Raw genomic sequence first — 19,974 nt, 5'->3', positions numbered from 1 at the left:
CTGCCATTCTTAGTTCTAAGCTGACGCTAACTTTTATCATTATGATTATAAATAATTTCCATGGGTGAAAAATCCAGAGTATGTAAATTCCAAAGCCAATTCTGACAGGTATTTCTGTGAAACATCTATTTAAAAAACAAAAACAGAAACAGAGGGACCTGGGTGGCTGAGTTGGTTAAGCATCTGGCTCTTGGTTTCAGGTCATCATCTCACAGCGTGTGAGTTTGAGCCCCGTGCTGTCAGTGCAGAGAATGCCTCCTTGGCATTCTCTCTCTCCCTCTCTGCCCCTCCCCTGCATGCTCTCTCTTTCAAAAATAAATAAACACTAAAAAACAAACAAAAACACACAAAAAACCCCCACTTCAGAGGGTATTATGTTTTATTGTATGAATGTCAAATGTTTTATAGTACTTATCTACTAAATTTTACATGTTCCATTAAATAAACACTAAAGTACACTGGAATTCATAACAGAAGTAACACAAAGAACAGATGCTTGACATATAACCAGTAGGAAACTTATTCCCAATTTATCACCCAGTCCCTTGGGTTAGAAATGCTTCTAGTGTTATGGACAAACTTGATCTTCTTTGCAATGTGCCGTCCACCGCTTTTCTGTTTCAGTCACAGTAGCTATAAATAGTTGTTTAAGGATCTCCTTATCTAAATTCCTGCCTGCACACAGAACAAAATAGGGTGTGATTATATCATGCTTATTAAAAGGACAGTTTGCCTATCAATTCCAAATCATGAAATGCTTGGTAATCTTCAGAAATTTACAAAAAGAAAGTAATTAGTGATCCCTTCAACTTTCTATTTCTAGTTAAGTCCCTTAGAACGAAACTGGCATTTCAATTAATTATTTTCTAAACCTGTTTGAAGAAAAGAGTAAAATGCCTACCAAGTTCTTACGAATGTTATCACATCATGAAGACAAATACATTAACTAATCACAGGGACTCAGACTGGTTAATCTTGCTACAGTTTGGCATATTATATCACTTTCAAATATATATTTGACTGTGCTTTAGAAATTTACCAATTTCACTTACCAATAAGAACCAATCGATTTGTTCTCTCTGTGTCATCTTTCCAGCTCAGCGGGGTCTCCTCCAGGTCATAGAGCTCATGGACACCTTGGACAATCACCTGTTTTACTTTGTCTTTGATCGACACCAGCCCCTGCTCAGAGAGGGATCAATCAGCCTCAGTTCAAATTCACAACAGAGAGTGTTATCGGATTATTGCCGTTCCATTTTCAATACAAACCCATAAAGATTCTGTGAAAATTACTTAAATCTAGTTATTTGTGCCTTATGGAAATAGTTTCTTACAGCCTCTGATTTTTAAATTTAAATTTCAAGCATTTGTGTACAATGTTTTTAAAAAAAAAAGTCCCTTTTTGTAATAAAATACACGTATTAGGTTATCTGAAAAGTTGAAACAACCAAATGATAAAACATGCATCGAATTCTAGTGATTTTTCTACTTTTAAGGATTTTACCTTGTTTCACAGTCTCAGTGGGACAATTTGAGGAGTTAAAGGATTTGGGTGATAATTTTTCACTGGGTTGCAATAAATGGAGCAGATAATAATGAAATAAAGGAAAAGAAAAATAAATCTATCTGGATACAATTCATTTTATATTGACTTGCAGAAGTGAAACAAATTATCTGATAAACTGGCTCCTTGAGGATGAAACAATTTCTCTGAAATGATGTTTGTTACACTTATTTGTTATTAACTTAATATACATATTGCAAAACAGTAAGAGACAAACCACTCAAGGTCATTCCCACCACAAAACTTTGGCGTGGTTTTGGTGTACGGGTGTATTTTAGGTGTATGTTCTTCATGTTTTCCTTTGCCCAGTTTTGTTTTCTCCTTTTTACACCGGATTTTAATATGTAATAGCTCCTGGGAAAGAATTATCTAAACAGTCTTAGGTTACTTGTAGAAGGACTCTGACCTTCCAGCTGTTACCAGAGCGAACATGTTAAACAAGCTCATCGGTAGAGCCCTGGTCCTCTGCAGCAGGGCGGAGAAGGAAGTCTATGAAGGGAGACTCACAGGGTTGTTGTGACGAGAGGAAGGACAAGGGAAGAACCACAGAGGACGAAGGGCTGCAGAAAAACCGTCACACACCCAGGGACAAAAGCCACGCCAGGACGGTGCGGGATGAGCCACTGAGGTCTGTGGTGAGGTCCGGGCTGCAGCATCAGCGTAAAGGCCTGAAGGGCTGCTTCTGTAGTAACCGCTCCCCATTCAGTAGCAGGGACAGAAGCGGTCGCAGACTGAGATACAATCTGCCTGTTAGGATCCTGGATGGAAATGGTGCTACTGTCATCAGAGCAGCAGCTCCGGGATCAGGCTTAGCTCCTGTGGGTGGGAAGGACTTGGGAACAGACTGAGATTCACCCATGGCTCTAAAGCCAGTCCCAGGCAGAGTCAGCACAGGGAGTGAGCACATCTAAACCTGAATGGCTTTTTAAAAAGTCTTTAACGTTTCTTTCTTTTTGAGAGACAGAGACAGAGAGAGACAGACCATGAGCAGGGGAAGGGCAGAGAGAGAGGGAGACACAGAATCCGAAGCAGTCCCAGGCTCGGAGCTGTCAGCGTGGAGCCTGACGTGGGGCTTGAACCCATGAACTGTGAGATCATGGCCTGAGCTGAAGCCAAACTTCAGCTGAACTTAACCGACTGGGCCACCCAGGTGTCTCCTGAATGGTTTCTTGATAGCGTCAGCCTTCATCATTCTAGTGACCCCAGGAGGTCAGCTGCTAACAGGAAAATCTAGTTACTAACAGTAATAGTAAGTAGTCATAAGAAAACCTTCTGGAAACGTGGGAGTAGACTGCTGAGTGGTTAAGCACACCACATAGAACACTGCCCCCTGGAAAAAAACACCTTCCATGACATAAATCCCCAAATGCTAAGTAACGTGGATGGGTTTCAAACGCAGAGCAAGCTTTCTCCAGGTCTTCTGGAACTCTGTTTACAGTATGACCACTGTTCAGCGTCTGCTACAAGTACGAAGTAACACGGGTTCAGCCGCGGCAAGATTTCTAATGTTACTTCTGTCAATGAAGCGCTCTTGGAAAATTAAACACAAGAAGACAGTCAGCGTTCGCGAAGGGACCAAGCTGTGTGCCAAGGAAAGGAGAGGTCCAGCGAGTCAAGGTTATCAGCCACATCACTGCTCAGAACAGGAGAGATGTTTCTGAGCGCACAGGCTGCGTGAGCTGCAACGCTACATGCCAGCTATGCGCATAAATCACGCTTTATGCAGTGATTGCCAAAGCTTCTTTTCAGCAATGGAAACACCGAAAAATGAAAACAGACCAAAGTCATTTGTACTAAAACCAGCGCTTCTTCTAAAACCAAATACGGTGTTAAGTAACAGCCAAGAAAGGAAGGGGCCTTTGTCCAAAAGGATGAAAGTGAAAACCACACCGTACCTTTAGCCGTATGACCTCCATGCAGTCACCATCCTTGTTCCTCACATTCTTCTCCCACAGAAGATTCTGGAACAAGTGACATATTTTAATAAGACCAACCATTCCTCCCGGCAACAGCCATGTAACCCAAACAGGTGGTAAGTCATTATCAGTTACATACTGCACTCACCTGAATAAATACATTCAGACTTTCTTCCTTTGCATTTCCTGGTACTTCAAATGTCACTGTAAGAACGCTCTATAAATCAAGAGAGACCATCAATAATGATTTTTTTAAAGTAATGTCATATATTTTTAAAAATCACAAGTTTTAAGATGCAAAGTATATTTACGTTTTAAGACATTAAATACATTAACCTTTAAGACAGAAACACGTTCATGAACATTTATGTTGCCTAACAACTACATTAGGTGTATCTTTTTCACTGTCTTGCTGAGTTCTGATAGCAGCAATTCATTTTCTGTATTCTGCAGAGTTCATCCGTGGCTTAGTACTTAAACAGAAACTTTCAGAAGAGGATACTCATTGTTTAATGCATTCTTTCCAGGATTCTCAGCATGATATATACAGTGTATCGACTATGTTCTAAGCCAGGTACTTTGCCTGGGTCACTTCATTTCATGTTTCATTTACTTGTGACAACAGGCCTGTGGAATAAACAGAATTATTGACATTTTATAAATTGGAGGAAAGGAGGCTCAGAAAAAATAAACTACTTAGATCCATGAGTAAAACTCAAAAGCATAAGTGTACTTTCAAAAGTTCTCTGGGAACACCACAAAGGAAAAATTCAGTTTAGCTCTGACCAAGCATATGCCAAAGGGAGAGGAGTATCTGGCCATGAGAATGACAGTATAATGTCACCTTTGGTTGTAGAAGGTTGACATCATTTACAATGTTGACTTTGAGATTTATTTTTCTCCCTGCTCTTGATAAATCTCACTGTCCACTCTAAGGAACCTGAATCTCAAGATTTCCTGGTCACATAATCAAAGTCCAAAGCTCCACTGGCTACTGTGACCCCAAATTTCAACTTCATGAAGAAAATACATAAGGGCCAAGCATAACATGATGGAAACACAAATCCCACCTTGCATAATCAGGATAATACACTCAAGCCAAGCTTTAAAACAGGAAGAGAAAACAAACTAAAGCACAGCTTTGTATAATTTCCTACAACTGAACAGTAATTTTATTCACCAACAGAAAATCACAAAGGCTTATAGTAGGAAATATGAAAAGACCAATTGTTTTTTATACAAACAGAGAAGAGCTAAAGGTAAGTACTAAAGACCAATCTAAGGACAAAATATACTGACGTTTACTCTCCACTGGTGCTAGTAACAGGAAAAACAGAAAGCACTTACTTGCTAAATATGAGACATGAAAGCCAACTAAAATTGACTTAGAATGTCAGATTTTTAGGGGCGCCTGGGTGGCTCAGTCAGTTAAGCATCCAACTCTTGATTTTGGCTCAGGTCACAATCTCACCGTTTGTGAGATTAATCCCCGCGTCAAAGCCCCGCGTCAGGCTCTGTGCTGACAGTGGGGAGCCTGCTGGGATGCTCTCTCTCCCTCTTTCTCTGTCTGTCCTCTGCTCATTCTCTCTCTCTCTCTCTCTCAGAATAAATAACATTAAAATTTTTTGAAAAAAAGATTAAAAAAAGCAATCACTACCAATAATACCAAAAAATGCATATCAAAACTTACAGCACATCATATAGCATATCAAATATGTAGCAAAAGGATGTAAATGAAACATCATTTGTCATTTTCAAATGAAAGTAGCAAGTGAACCTTCAAAACTGCTTAAAATGTATTTTATTCAAGTTGGAGAACTTGGCTTTTCAGATTGAAAAGGTCTCAACATAGAACTCAATAATGCTTTTTTATTCTTAAAGAGCTTCTACTGAGAATGGTTGTTGCTTTTGGCAGGTTAGAAATATGAAAATATTTCTAAGGGGTTCAATTAACTCCAATATGAGATAAAAAGGGTTTTAAAAATTAAGACAATGCAGATACAGATTTTAGAACTAGATGTTTTCCTGTACCAATAAATCCTCCTCGCAGTGGGCAGACCGTAAAGGAGATGAGATCTGTAAATTCCCAGGGCAGAAGTTGAGGGTCACAACTTGTTATCCCTCCTTTAATTGGCTCTACTAAATAAACTATGCACAGGCTGCCATTTGGGATTTCTTACCTTCCCACCCTCCAATCCCGGGTCCTCCTTACAGGGAGCAAACAAAGGGCCCAGGAAGATAGAGAGCTGCATTAAAGAGGATTCGGGGATTAAACTTTAGTAGTAACATACCTACTATGTCCTAGGTATTACCTACTTCAGACTTCTTCCCAGTTCTAGAGTCGAATCTAAAATTAACTCTCCTTTTCCCAGACACAGAAAGAAGCAGAAAACTGAAGCAATAGGTTCCTCTAGTCAATCCAGGCCCGTTTCCCATGACTTCTGTCTTACCGCCCCAGCACCAGTCAGTAAGGCTATTCAGACAGGTCTAGTATGAGTCTGTCCTTGATCTATCCCATCTCCACGCCCCCTGCGACCAGCGCAGTGCAGGCCCTCGTCACAGGGGATCTCCCTGCTTGGTCTCCTGACTGCAACTCCAATCCAGCTTCCCTGCCCCTGCCCCACAGCACAGAGCGGTTCCCTGTGCCGGCCCATCATAGCCCAACACCTTAGCTCAGGATTCCAGCAGGAAGCGGCCACCAGGACGTGTGCGCCAGAGTCCCCCTCTCCTAGAGCATGCTCGCCTGCCCACTTTGAGATATCCGGGTTGCTCTTTCCCTTACTTCTTCCAGTCAAACAAAAATCTACTTCTTGATGTCTTACTCGGAATAGGAGGGGCATCTTTGCAAGGAGTGTTCCTAACTGAAAAGGGACACAAGGGAACTCTCTTGACGATGGTGGGAATTTGCTGTATTTGTATCTATGAGGGAATTACAGAGATATGTGTTCGTATGCGCCCATGGGCCAACGCACAGGCACAAATGTACGTAAAGACACATTGACTTGTACACTAAAAACTTGTATGCTTTACTATACGTTAAAAGAAAAAAAACTATCCTTCACAAAGCCTCAGACCCGCCAAACCACATGAGACAGACCATCATTACCCTGAATCCCACTGCCCTTTGTCTGCAATATTATATTCTGCCCTCTGTTTATAGATCTAAAGCAGGAGAGTGCATCAGAAAAAAACAAACAGCCATGCTCTATTTACTGGTGAAATGACATACTGTCTGGGATTTGCTTTAATACACTCTAGCAAGGGCAATGGGTACTCACAGTTTCACTACACTATCCAACTTGACTGTATGTTTGAAATTTTCTGTTTAAAAAATACTCCAGCAAAAGAAGTGCTGGGAAGACAGAGGGCATAAAATCAGCAAACGTTGACAGCCACTGCAACCGGGTCACGTGTACAAAGGGTTCCTTTTGCTGTTCTCTCTACTCTTGTAGATCTTTGTAAAATTTCCACAATAAAATGTTAAAAATACACAGACGCATTAATGTGCACATACCTAAGCCCCAGTCCTGGAGACCGGAGGTGTGGGGACTACGGAGTATTCAATATTAAACGGGGATTCTGACGTTCCCATTTAAGAATCACGGCTTTCCGCTCTTGTAACAAATATTCCCCAAGCAACCACTGCACACATGCCCCGTGCTAAACAACGAGGAATCCATATCTGAGGAATGCACAGACTAGTACCAGGAAAGAGCATTTCAACCCACAACCGTAAGGCATCCCACACGCCACGCCAGGTCTGTGTGAGACATCGCAGGAACAGATTCTGGCCATGATGAGGGATCTCGAAAGTGACTATATCCTTCATTTTTCCCTCCTGAGGACTCCTCGTATGGTCTCCCTCCCCCAGAAAGTCAGTAAGAATATGCCTCCAGTTCATCTTGGTGACTGCTACTGCGTCTTCTAAAAAATTCTACCACCAGAGAGCTGTATTTCTCTCACTCACGCCAAAGACAAGTGTGGATGAGTATGTTGTGACGTTTCTGAGCGAAGGGTGCCACAAACACGGTAGGACAGGCCCCCATAAATACGAGCCAAAGGGAAGAAGAAGCTGCTACTGTGCAGGCCCCGTCACAATGAGTCATGCTGCAAAAAATGCGGGACAGTTTCGAGACAGAGGCGGGAAGAGGTGCACTGCTCCCCCCTTGCTCTCTCGGTCTGAGATGGAACAAAGCAGTTACCCTAAAGCTGCACCATCTACGACCTGCTTAAAAGGAGGGTGGGGACAGTGAAAACAGGTGACGTTTCTTCCAGGGTCTTCAACACTGGCCTCAGGAACGAGGTGTTTAGAGTGCCTAAAGGAACGACACCTTAAGCACTTCAAATTTACAGTGCTACCTGCAGGCGAAACTCAAAGTCAGTTTTTATTTAAGGAAGCCACGCATGCTTTTACCAGACTTGTCCTTGATCTGTTAGTTCAACAGAGTTAAGAAGAGGCTGCACAGGGAGCCCCCGGGGAAGCCATTAAGCACCGATTCCCACCCTTCTGGTGGGAAATATGCTCAGCGACCTGAGAGCGGAGAGGCCAGAAAGCACCTTGTCCTCAGGTTCGAAACAACTGCTTTGAGGACTTCCTATGATGCATTAAGCTAGATGAGATTACCTCAAAAGCACCCAAATTCTGAAAATTATCAACACAGTTCAAAAATGCGTTTTTTTAGCAAGAGGAAAATACAAATATAATATACATATATAGTAAGACAGTATAATATAGTACATAATAGTAATAGTATGTAATATAGTACATAGTAATAATATAAATGTAGTAATAGTTACAGTATAAAATACAGTATATAGTCATCATGTAAGTATCGTCCTAGCGGAACTAATTTAGTTTAAAAAATGCTTAAAAAAATTTTTTTAAGACTTTTTTACCTGATCTAGGTGAGGCTGTGTTGTTGGCACATGTTGAAGTTTTTTCTGCAAACTAAAAACAACTGATTATAAATTCAAAGATCAATATACTTCCGATTTAACTTTACGTGTTACTTAAAGATACCGAGCTAAGGAGAGTTTCCACAACTCAATCTATAACAGAGTTCCAATTTTAGATGCTGTTTACATGTTCTTACAGAGAGAAGCTAACAGACCGTTTAAAGATTTTTCCTAAGAACATACACACATTCAACAAGCACGCAAAGAGACTCTTAAATACAGAGAACAAACCGGTGGCTGTCAGAGGGGGTGGGGGATGGGTGAAACAGATAAAGGGGATTAAGAGATCTAAGCTTCCAGTTGTAAAATAAGTAAGTCAAGAAGATGAAAAGTAGAGCCCAGGGAATATAGTCCATAAGACTGTAGTAACATTGTATTACGGACACATAGTGACCGCACTTACGGTGAACACCGGGTAATACACAGAACGGCCGACTCAATGGCGGTACCCGTGAAACAAACATTACATTGGATGTTATGCTTCAATAAAAGCAAATGTACAACACGTTCACATCCATACCTATACACACAATACTGAAAAAAACCTAATCTCTGGTGACACTATTTTGTGTGGTTGAATACATCTGTGGATATATTTCTTTTTAATTCCCACAGATCTATCACAGGCCTAGAAAAAAACACAGAAGCATTTTACTAATGCTCCAAATTTCATCCACTCGCCCCATGCTCCCTAATGTGAAAATAATGCTGCTGTCTACCTCAAGACAGGTAGAAGGGTCTACTTTTTCCTTTACCGGTGTTTTCCCTTGAATGTATCTACTTATTATAAAGTAAGTAGTATCCGGAAATATAAAGCCTGCTATATAGTCTGTTACCTGGGACTGGGAAAAACCAGAAGGTCAGAATCTTACAAATGCATTGTTCTGATATGAGCACACGAGAAGATCAGTATGGCATAACAAATGACAACCATATCAGCAGCAGCAGACATTTAGACACTGATGGGGGTAGGCTGGGAGGAGGAAAAGGACTTAAAACCTTGCAGATGTTTTGCTTCGCAGAACAGTGAGGGGTAAATTAGTAACAGCAAGTTTAGAAAAGAGGAAAGGATTGTAGGAACGGCTGGAGGGAAATGAGCCTCACTGGAGGGGGTCTCCGCAGAGAAAGTGTCAAATTAAATCCTTCCCAGCTGGTTGGATTCTCCATTTTAGCAACTGAGCACAGGAGAAGTTATGCAAAGGCCTGATCCACGCAGAGAGGGCATCGCGTGAAACAGCCACTCCTTTAAGTGTCACTAATGCATTATCACTGTTCTTAAGCAAGTGTGGAAGGAGATTACCTTTGAAAATGTTTGGAAAATCACAAGCTCTTTCTCTATGTTCAATATTTAGTGCTGTTAAAAATAACTGCCAACGACTTGCACAGGAAGGAAAAAGTTCTCCTCGACCCTCTCAGGAGCCTGGCTGGTGTGGAAATCAGATTGCCAAACACAGATTAACAGGCGAAAAGGGTGCAAGTTTATTTATTGTAAGTTTTACGTGACACAGGAGCCTTCACAAAGAAATGAAGAACCAAGGAAATGCTTGTGCCCGAGTGTTTTTATGCTAGGTTTCATGAAGAGTGAAAGGTCATGCAAAGATAGGACAGGACATGGTATGAACCAAGTGGAGTAAACGGGGGAAACTCAGAGGTCTGTTCCTGCACATCGCTCCGAACGTGCCTTGGTCTTCAGAAAGAAGGCTCCTTTCCTCTGGGCATGGGGAGGGTACCTCTCACGTGAGACTTAGGACTCAACTACTTCAGAAGAAATGGGAGAAAATATTTCCAAATCACGTATCTAATGAGGGGTTAATACCTGGAATACATTAAAAAAAACTCCCAGCTCAGCCACAACAACAACAACAAAACCACCTGATGAAAAAATGGACCATGTACTTGAATAGACATTGCTCCAAAAATGATCTACAAATGGCTAATGAGCACACGAAAAGATGTTCAGTATCTCCAACCACTAGAGAAATGCAAATCAAAACCACAACAAGTTATCAGCTCACACCCATTAGGACCGCTACTACCTAAAACAACAGAAAACAGCAAGTGTGGACGAGGGTGTGGACAGACCGAACACGTGTGCGCTGCTGGTGGGAAGTGAAAACAGTGCAGCTGCTCTGGAAAACAGTAAGGTTTTCCTCAAAAAATTAAAAATATAAGCACCGTATGACCCAGAAATCCCACTTCTGGGTACGTATCCAAGAGAACTGAAAACAGGAATCTCGAAGAGACATGTGCACACCCACATTCACAGGAGCACTTCTCCCAACGGCCAAGGGGAGAAAGCCGGCTGAACGGCCATCCACGGATGAACGGGTGAACAAAATGTGGTGCATACGTCTACTGGGGCATTTAGCATCAAAAAGGAAAGAAACCCTGTCACACGCTGCAACATGGATGAACGTTGAGGACTAAGTGAAATAAGCCAGTTACAGTAAGACGAACGCCAATATGATTCCACCGCTTTCAGGTATCTAAAGCAGTCAAATTCTTAAAAACGCATCACTGAACGGTGGTGGCCAGGGGCTGTGGGGAGGGGAAAATGGAGAGCTGTCAATCCATAGTTGCAGAGTTTCAGTTTTCCACAACCATGTGAATATACTGAACACTAGTGAATTGTACACTTAAGCATAATCAAGATGATTAAAAAAAAAAAAAAGATGCCGATGTCCAGGGAAGAAAGATATGTTCCTCTCCCTCAATAAAGATTCCTCCCAGGGAAAGGAACAGGAAAGTGATCCATCACTTCAGGAGAAAGGAGGAACCTGAGGGAATACCCCAAGCTAATTTTTTTTTATGTATTTCATGCATTTTCTCATAGAAATAAAGTATTACATACAGTAGTTGGTGTACAAATATTAGTGATTGATCTCTAAAGTTAACTACTATTTACACTATAATTTCTACAGGAAAATGCATTACGATTTCCAAACATCCAATTGACAAAACTTTCAAGAACATCATTATTAGGAATGATCCCGTATGCCAAAGGAATGACAAGAAGCTTAAATCAAGTGTGCAACTGTATAAATCATCCCTGCGTCACAAATGAGTAGAATAAAACGAAATTACAATAAAAGTGAACAAAATACAGAAAACATACCTTATTCCAGAAAGACTGTCAAAGGCATGAAGATCTAACACATTAGAGAGATCAACTCTAAAAGGAAGAAATCCAGTATAAACAGCGTGAAATTCTGTGAAATGTATTTAATTAATCAGGAAAAATATCTCTAAGACTCTTGCCAAAAATGTAGACATAAAGTTTAGTCAATATATTATACTATTTTGGGAAACATGTAAAAATGACAAGCAAGGAACAAAAAGCCCGTTGTAAAAAATTTTAACAGAATTTATTCATTAAATTCAAAAAACAGTGAACAGTATAAAATCAAGGGAGAAAATTACTTGATTATTGCTTCAGTGAGCTATAGTTTCCTGTTGGTGGTTTATGTTTGTGGGTTTGACCTGTAATTGTCTTTTCCATCCTGGAAATTTATGAGCCTTTCCAATACATTTTTGCAACTCCCCCCCCCCCCCCCCAAAAATCAGTTGTCGAACTGGAGTTCTTCAAAACAGCGGTTTATTACTCAAAAATGCAATGACAGAAGTGGTAACACAGCACTGCAGTACCCTACCTTTGGAATTTCTGGGTTTCTTTTACTTCACTCCCCCCCTTCCATGATATAACAGGTAATTTTTTAAGAACAGGAGGAGTCAAACCTAATGTAGAAGTATTCACTCTATGCCCCGAATCTACACCCAAAGAATGTGGTTTGAGATTTCACTTCCTTCAGAACGGGGATGCCTAGAGACGGGAAATTCCCGTTTGGTGCTCTATCTGAACAAACATTATTAATGGGAATTATTCAGAGATTATAATTAAGCCCCATTAGGAAAGCAGTGATTCACATCAGAAGAGAGTATCGTATCACAAACAGCAGCATGCGTCTTGGTTTAAATACATAAAAGTCAATTTACAAAGACTAGTGAATGAGTTCCAATTTTTACATGCGCCTATAAAACAGCAGAGGACAGTCATTTCTCTATCATCAAAGCTACAATGAAGGAATGTTTAAGGAAAATGACAGCAGTATAAATTTCAAAATGAGACTCTAGGAATTGGCCAACCATTCATTAAGTTCTCTCGAGGAGAATGAACCTTGGTCAAACTCAAGATTTTTTTAAAAGGTGCAAACATGTAAGCCCAACCAGCTCCTGTAACGTGGGAGTGACCAGCCTTGCCTGGTTCTCACACCGTCTGCTATAGAGCCATACTTGGGGCAACAGTACCGTTGGATTATGACCACTTACCCTGCCACAGAGCAAACTCCCATCTTACTGACAGAATAATACTCCAAAGTTATATGTTAATAGACTATGACAACATTTCAAATTCTGGACACTCTAGATGAAAAGAATCAGGAAAATCATCAAGGAAAAAAGTAAATGTTCCACGAAGAAATTTCTGAATACTGACTTACTGAAGAGATCAAAGCCTTAACATTAAACATCTTTCCATTTTCACCATGACCGCTGAGCAACTATTTATATTGACAGGTGATAAATGAGTGAAGCTCTCCCCCAAGTCTGTCCTCTTTATCAGGAAACAGCTTAAAGTTTAAAAGTACACCTGCCAATCCTAGGACTATCCGAATCCAGGCGCGCTGTGTGAGTACCAAAAATCAGTTTTCACGCACCAGTTTCTAAAATAAACTAGTTTCACTCTGACAGTGTTCTTGAGAAACCACGTCACACATTTAGAAAGAATCCTGCTTGATACCCAGAATCCTTTGATATTTCCAAATACACAGGATCAACGCTAGACCTGTACATCTACAGAGAATAGCATCCCCACTGAGGCTGCCTCCACTGAGCCGCTGCCCTCATTCCCGCAGCAGAGCTGGGGGTGCCCAGGTGTGTGCCTCTCTTTTCTGTAGATGTGGGGGGGCTACTCGAATAAGGCTGGGGGAGCTCTGCTCTCCTGCCTCGATCAGCACTCCCTCCTTGGCAGGGGCCGTTGGGGAAATAGGGGGCATGGCAGCAGCGTTGGAAGGGAGGGGGGCAAAAAAAAATCTATAGAGAATAAAAAACAACACCAGTCTCTCACTTTATCTCACCAGATTCTCAATGGAGAGTAAAACAGGAAATGTCTAAGATTCCAGACTGGAGTTACCAGGGACCTGCCCCAAATCTAGGACCATCATGGAAAATAAATTCCTTCACTCATCCAATTAGAAAACTAATTTCCATGGCATGAAATATATTTAATTTCCTCCTTTATCTATTTTTTTTTTAATTTTTTTTCAACGTTTTTTATTTATTTTTGGGACAGAGAGAGACAGAGCATGAGTGGGGGAGGGGCAGAGAGAGAGGGAGACACAGAATCAGAAACAGCCTCCAAGCTCTGAGCCATCAGCCCAGAGCCCGACGCGGGGCTCGAACCCACGGACTGCGAGATCGTGACCTGGCTGAAGTCGGACGCTTAACCGACTGCGCCACCCAGGCGCCCCTAATTTCCTCCTTTAGAGATAAAAACATCAGCTATTTCCCAAACAGCAATATACAAAAATAAATAAAAACAGCAAAACGATTGCCATCAGTTTTAATGTGGTGGGAGGGGAGCTGAGCTACGACCCCAGGGTTAGTGTTTATGGTCATCTTTTTGAAGTTCAAGGAGTCTCCTGAACAGGTGCCACCAGCCAATTCCAGATCTATGAATTGTCAAACCCATCCCATAGCTAAGTCCTGAACTCTAGAACTAAATTCCCGAAGGCATTCCCCAGTGGCACCTCAAACTCACTATGAACCTCAACTAATCACCTTTTACCAAACCCCTGCTATCACTACCTCCTCCGGAAGCTGTTCCTCCTTCTATTTCCTTCCTTGGAGAACTGCACCATATTCAATCCTTCTCCCAGAACTTACACTGCTTTTAAAACCTTTCACTAACTCCTTGCTGCCCACAGAAAAAAGATCCAAACTATGAGTCATGGCATTCAAGACCCTTTGCGGAAAGTTCTCCTTCTCTTCAGGCGCACCTCTTTTTCTCTCTGCCATACAACCATGTGCACTACTCATTCTAAAATATTCAGGTCTCTGGAATACAACATCTTCCTTATGCCTGGAAAACCACGGCTACTGTTGTTCATCTGGAAAGTTCCGATTCACTCCTCAAGACTCAAGTCAATAATCACCTTCTCAAAATTTCCTGAGTCTTCATCAAGAAGAATTGAGTATTTGTTCCTCGATGTTCCTGTTCTCATAGGACCCTACACATTTACTATTCCTGTTATAGTAATAATATCCAGTATATTGGTTTTTGCTTATTTCCCTCTGTCTTCCCCAAATGATCACCTACCTCAAAGGTAGTTTTTGCCTTACCCGTTCCGTAAATCCTCTACGAGCCAAGAAATGCCTACCAACTAGGAGAAAGTTCAACAGTTTGTTGAATTGGTTAACTTATTATTGAACAAGTGGATTTTGGTTTTCCTCTGTTCAGTCTGCTGAAATCTCCCAGATTAAAAAAAAGTCAGAATAAGATAAGAAGGGCACTTCTTCTGATCTTCCACTCCTACTTCTGCGGTCTACGTGGCCCATTAGAACCTCCATTTGCCTCGAAGTCAACTCAAGTCTTCCCAATAAGACAATGTTACCCAGGATTCTTATTCCTCAACTTAAATACTCAAGCAAGCCTTTTCTATACATGCACATTATTATCTTGTTATTGTCAGTTTTACTACTATGAGCGTCTGTCAACCACAACATGCTTGAGGGATCAAAATTTAAAAACAAAGAGACAAGCACAATAAAACAAAACTTCCAACAGTGATTTCAACTATTTTGTTAAAAACCAAATCTCTAGTTTCTAAACCGGGAAGCTCAAGTTGCTATGCTTCCAGGAATTGGAGGAAATATTTAATGTAAGATTCATGACCATGGTGAGGTCTGATCTTCACTGAAAAAGATCCCAATCCAACTTCAGTCCTCACAGCAAGGAAGTACCATTTCAGAAAGTCCCTAGATTCTCAGAGGCAACGGCAAACACAAGACACTGAAGAAACAGACGAAAAAAGGAGATTTTATTCATTTGTTCATTTGTCCATTCCAAGTAACAAAATTTAATCACCGCATGTTTCCTGCTCTAGAACACGACAGAACGAATGTTAGAAATGTCATATAAACATCAAAATTGTCACACAATAAACTCTTCAAGATAAAACCTTTATGCAGGACATAAAGGTCTACAATAAAAACCAACAAAAAGAAGAATTATGCACAGCAAATCCAGGGGCCTAGAAAAAGTGATCGGAGAGGTCTGTAAATACAAACCACGTAAACGCTACTGCGCAGAAACACAGCTATTTACGGATACGGTTTTTAACAACTTGTGTCAGCTTCGTGTGGGCGTCTGTGTGTCACTCTGTAACGAAGTGAAAATTGAAGGAGAAAGAAAATAGTAAATAAAAGGCAGGAGGAAGAAGCCAGATGACTGAGGAATGGCTCTGGGACGAGTCAGACGATCAGAGCTGCTCTACGCTGGAATCTGAAATGCAGGAGGCACATTTGGTGCGCGCTCGTCTAGGCCTCCCACTAAGGGCATTCTTCCGCTACCTGTGTCGGAGGACCGGGGGCTTCTGAGGACACATAGCGAATTAGCTCCCCAGCTGTTCTCATGCATCCAAGCAGCTGCTGCCGCTGCCTCCCGCCTCCAGTAGTCTGTCAGCACCTCTAAGCTCTGCCCCAGCAGACGGGCCTCTCCGCTGAGGCCCCTTATGCAGCTCCGAGGAGACAACGTCTGAAGGCGGGAGCGGACTGGCGCGAGATGGCCTCAGAGCCGCGGGTTCCATCAGCTGCTTGAGCCACTCTTGCTAAAAAATGAGCTTAACGACATACCCCCGGAAGAAATTTTCTGAAATCCTAAGAGCATTCGGTGGAACACAGAATTTAATCCACCGAAATACACTTCACAGATGTTTCAAGAACACATCTATTTTATAAAGTAATGCACATCTGTATGAAAGAATGAAAAAACAGAAGAACCTACAGGAACTGGAAATCAACATTTTAAAAAGGATGCATTAGGAACTAAAAGGTAAAGCTTCGGTGTATTTTTACACGACAGATTATTTTTGCAACTGTACAAAAAACTAAGCAGTTTTTTAAAACTACTAGGCCTTTTGAGCACCTCAAACTAAGATTCCTAATAGTATACTTTTACAGATTTCTATACCAGTTACTTTTTTGAGCGGTTCTAAGTGTTTTCTTCCTCATTAAGCAAAAGCGCAGTGACACAGCCTTACCATGGCTCGGTAGTCTTAGCTACAAGGAGAAGCAAACATATTAACCAAATATGCCAAACTAATTTCATTCAAAACGTTTTGGGGCCCCATTTTTCAAAAATGCACATACATCTTTCTTATAATAGAATCAAGCATATTTATCAATTTCTTAGTAACTACTATGAACTAACATTATTTATTGTTAATATTAGTAACAGCTTTAAAAGTACCTTGATCTTTGTGTTTCTAAAATTTTTCCCAGTCCATTTATTGATCTGAAATAAACATAAAAATGAGGAAGGAAGGGTTAAAAAGAGTACATGTTAAACTTTTTAAAAATCATTAAGGCACACAGTTTCTAAAACAGGAAGTAAGCATATACGAATATATCTGGAGTGAGAAAAAAATAAAAAACAAAACTTACATTTTTTACAGCTTACTATTTCTCTTTCTAATCATAAATCAGGTATATTCCACTTAGGTATTAACACATGATACACAAAAATCTACTGTACAGCTGAAAAACCAGGGGCTACTTAGTGAATTATAAAGAGACCCTTATAAATGACTGAGAAAAATGATTCATACATAGCCAGTACTTCTAACGGTCTCAAAATGAGCGGACCAATCAAAATTTTCACCGATGCTCAATTTTCCACAAGCACACGCTGTGCAAATGGCTCCACACACGCTGGAAATCAAAACCTGGCTGCGAGGGGCTGTGACCCCAGGCTGTCCTCAGGATCCACAGTGACGCCAAGTCACACAACCAGGTTCGTTCACAGGATAATCTCTCCGGTTCCCTACCTAGAAACTCTACCCACTCCGCCGGTCCTGCCCCTTCTGATGCTACGATGATGAGGTAAGATCCCCTCGCTAAGGGAAAACGTTCAACCAAAATGCTCGCTAAGTCCCTTTCAAAGCACTGTCCACCTGACCCATCTGTCTTTACCCCATCGCCTCCACTGCCCTCAGCGCTACTTGCTTAACACACGTGCCTTCTGTTCTGAGGCAGGTCTCTCTGCCATGTCACGAAGTTCTCCATCTTCTCTGTATAACCTCGTGGCCACTTCCTCTCAAATATGTCCACTTTCGGGGCGCCTGGGTGGCGCAGTCGGTTAAGCGTCCGACTTCAGCCAGGTCACGATCTCGCGGTCCGTGAGTTCGAGCCCCGCGTCAGGCTCTGGGCTGATGGCTCGGAGCCTGGAGCCTGTTTCCGATTCTGTGTCTCCCTCTCTCTCTGCCCCTCCCCCGTTCATGCTCTGTCTCTCTCTGTCCCAAAAATAAAAAAAAAATTAAAAAAAAAAATATGTCCACTTTCTTCCAACTTCCCAAACTAACGCCCCGTCAGCTGCCAGTCTGTGAGGTACAACGGAGAGTCAAAAGCCAAAAGGGCTGTAACCCACCAAAGCACTTTGTCCAAATTCTTTTCCGGGACTGCCGTACGAGGCAGGCTGGCAACAAGGCTGACGGTCAACACTGCTGATGTTAGAAACCCAGCTTTAAATAGTCAACATGGGGACAGAAAAGCCCGGTAGTAATAATCCTTCCTTTGCTGCCAAAAATGTTTGCTGCGCGATTTATGTTCTCCTTTCCAGCAACCACAATGATGCAGAGGATTTTGAAAAGAGAAACAAAATTTAGGAGACCGGTGTCAAAAGGAGTAAAGGAAGCAATCTCCATTCACTGCCTTCATCGTTCTAGACTTTTCAAAAATATCAACCATTTTTCTATTTCTTTCATAATGTTACTCACTGCAACTTGAAATTATTATGTAAACTAGGATAAAAATCTACACTCTGATAACAGTAGCTAACGGAGCACTTGCTGTGTGTCAGGTGCTGTGCAAAGTTTTCCAACACTGTCTCACGTAACATTTAAACGAAACTTAATGAAATAGGTATTATTCCTGTTTTAGAGATGAGACTTAAGAACACAGCAGGGAACAGACCAATGATTAGAACCCAACCCAATTCCAAAGTCCATCATCTTAAACACTATGCATCACTACCTGCCATCCACCTGGAGGCATTATTACAGTTTTTTATAGTAAAGACTCAGAGGATATTAATATTAAAATAATATAATATGCAGAAAATATTAATTTCTTTCTTCTTCATTTTTTTTTAATTTTTTTTTTAACATTTATTTATTTTTGAGACAGAGAGAGACAGAGCATGAGCAGAGGAGGGTCAGAGAGAGAAGGAGACACAGAATCCGAAACAGGTTCCAGGCTCTGAGCTGTCAGCCCAGAGCCCGATACGGGGCTCAAACTCATGGACCGGGAGATCATGACCTGAGCCAAAGTCAGATGCCCAACCAACTGAGCCACCCAGGCGCCCCTCTTCTTCCATTATTAATCACTGCAGCCAATCTCCTCATGAGCCTTACCTTTACTGATTCCATTTATAACATACTATATGAATTGGTACTAACAGAATCAAAATCCGATCGATGTCAGCAGATTATATCCATTAAAGAGGACTAATAATAAAAGCTACTGAAAGTCTCTTTGCACAAGGCATTTATTAGGTCCAAAAAAAAAATAATTCAAAGTCCCTGAACTCTAACCTCATTTGAAAAGTCCAAATGACTATTGGATCATTTCACACATATTTGAGTACCGTTCGCATTGTCCTATGTTGACCAACCTTGGCCACGGACACTGAAGATATTAAGACAAACTGGAAGACAGGCATGTTTAGTTGACAGCCAAGAAGAGAAAGTCAATGAGGGTTCAGGGAAATGAGACCACCTGAGTCAGACGAGACTTCATGGATAAGCAAGGGAGAAAAAAAGGGGAAACCAGGAGGACTCTAGACAATGGGTAACACTGCTTTAAAAAAAAAAAAAAAGGAAGGGCGCCTGGGTGGCTCAGTAGGTTAAGCGTCCAACTTCAGCTCAGGTCATGATCTCGCCGTTCACGGGTTCGAGCCCCCGCATTGGGTTCTGTGCTGACAGCCCAGAGCCTGGAGCCTGCTTCGGATTCTGTGTCCGTCTCTCTTTGCCTCTCCCACGCTCATGCTCTGTCTCCCTCTCTCTCTCTGCCTCTCCCCTGTGCATGCTCTCCCTTTCTCTCAAAAATAAATTTAAAAAAACATTAAAAAAATTTTTTTAAAAAGGCAAAGAAAAACAGAGACAGTGAAGGAATTCAAGGATTGGCAGAGTGAAGGTGAGAACATGTAAGAGTAAAGAAAGGATCTGGCAAGATACATCCGTGGAAAAGTAAATCGTCCTGAGTAAA

At 41.4% G+C, this 19,974-nt stretch overlaps 1 protein-coding gene across 1 annotated transcript in view; it reads right to left on the bottom strand.

Moving 5' to 3' along the window:
• Window positions 1-361: 361 nt before the first annotated feature.
• LOC122475307 (COBW domain-containing protein 2) overlaps window positions 362-19,974 on the bottom strand; it is a 51,920-nt gene continuing 32,307 nt past the window's right edge. Inside the window, exons 9-15 of the mRNA XM_043567142.1 lie at window positions 16,961-17,005; window positions 11,552-11,608; window positions 8,377-8,428; window positions 3,629-3,697; window positions 3,460-3,525; window positions 1,053-1,182; window positions 362-675 (exon numbers count right to left, since the gene is read on the bottom strand). Of these exons, the coding sequence (XP_043423077.1) occupies window positions 569-675; window positions 1,053-1,182; window positions 3,460-3,525; window positions 3,629-3,697; window positions 8,377-8,428; window positions 11,552-11,608; window positions 16,961-17,005 (526 nt within the window). The 3' untranslated portion in view covers window positions 362-568. The remainder of the gene's footprint in view (window positions 676-1,052; window positions 1,183-3,459; window positions 3,526-3,628; window positions 3,698-8,376; window positions 8,429-11,551; window positions 11,609-16,960; window positions 17,006-19,974) is intronic.

Source organism: Prionailurus bengalensis, chromosome D4, assembly GCF_016509475.1.
Source record: "Prionailurus bengalensis isolate Pbe53 chromosome D4, Fcat_Pben_1.1_paternal_pri, whole genome shotgun sequence".
NCBI lineage: Eukaryota > Metazoa > Chordata > Mammalia > Carnivora > Felidae > Prionailurus > Prionailurus bengalensis.
Note: the sequence above shows the minus strand (reverse complement) of the source record. Positions and strands in the feature narration are given on the sequence as shown.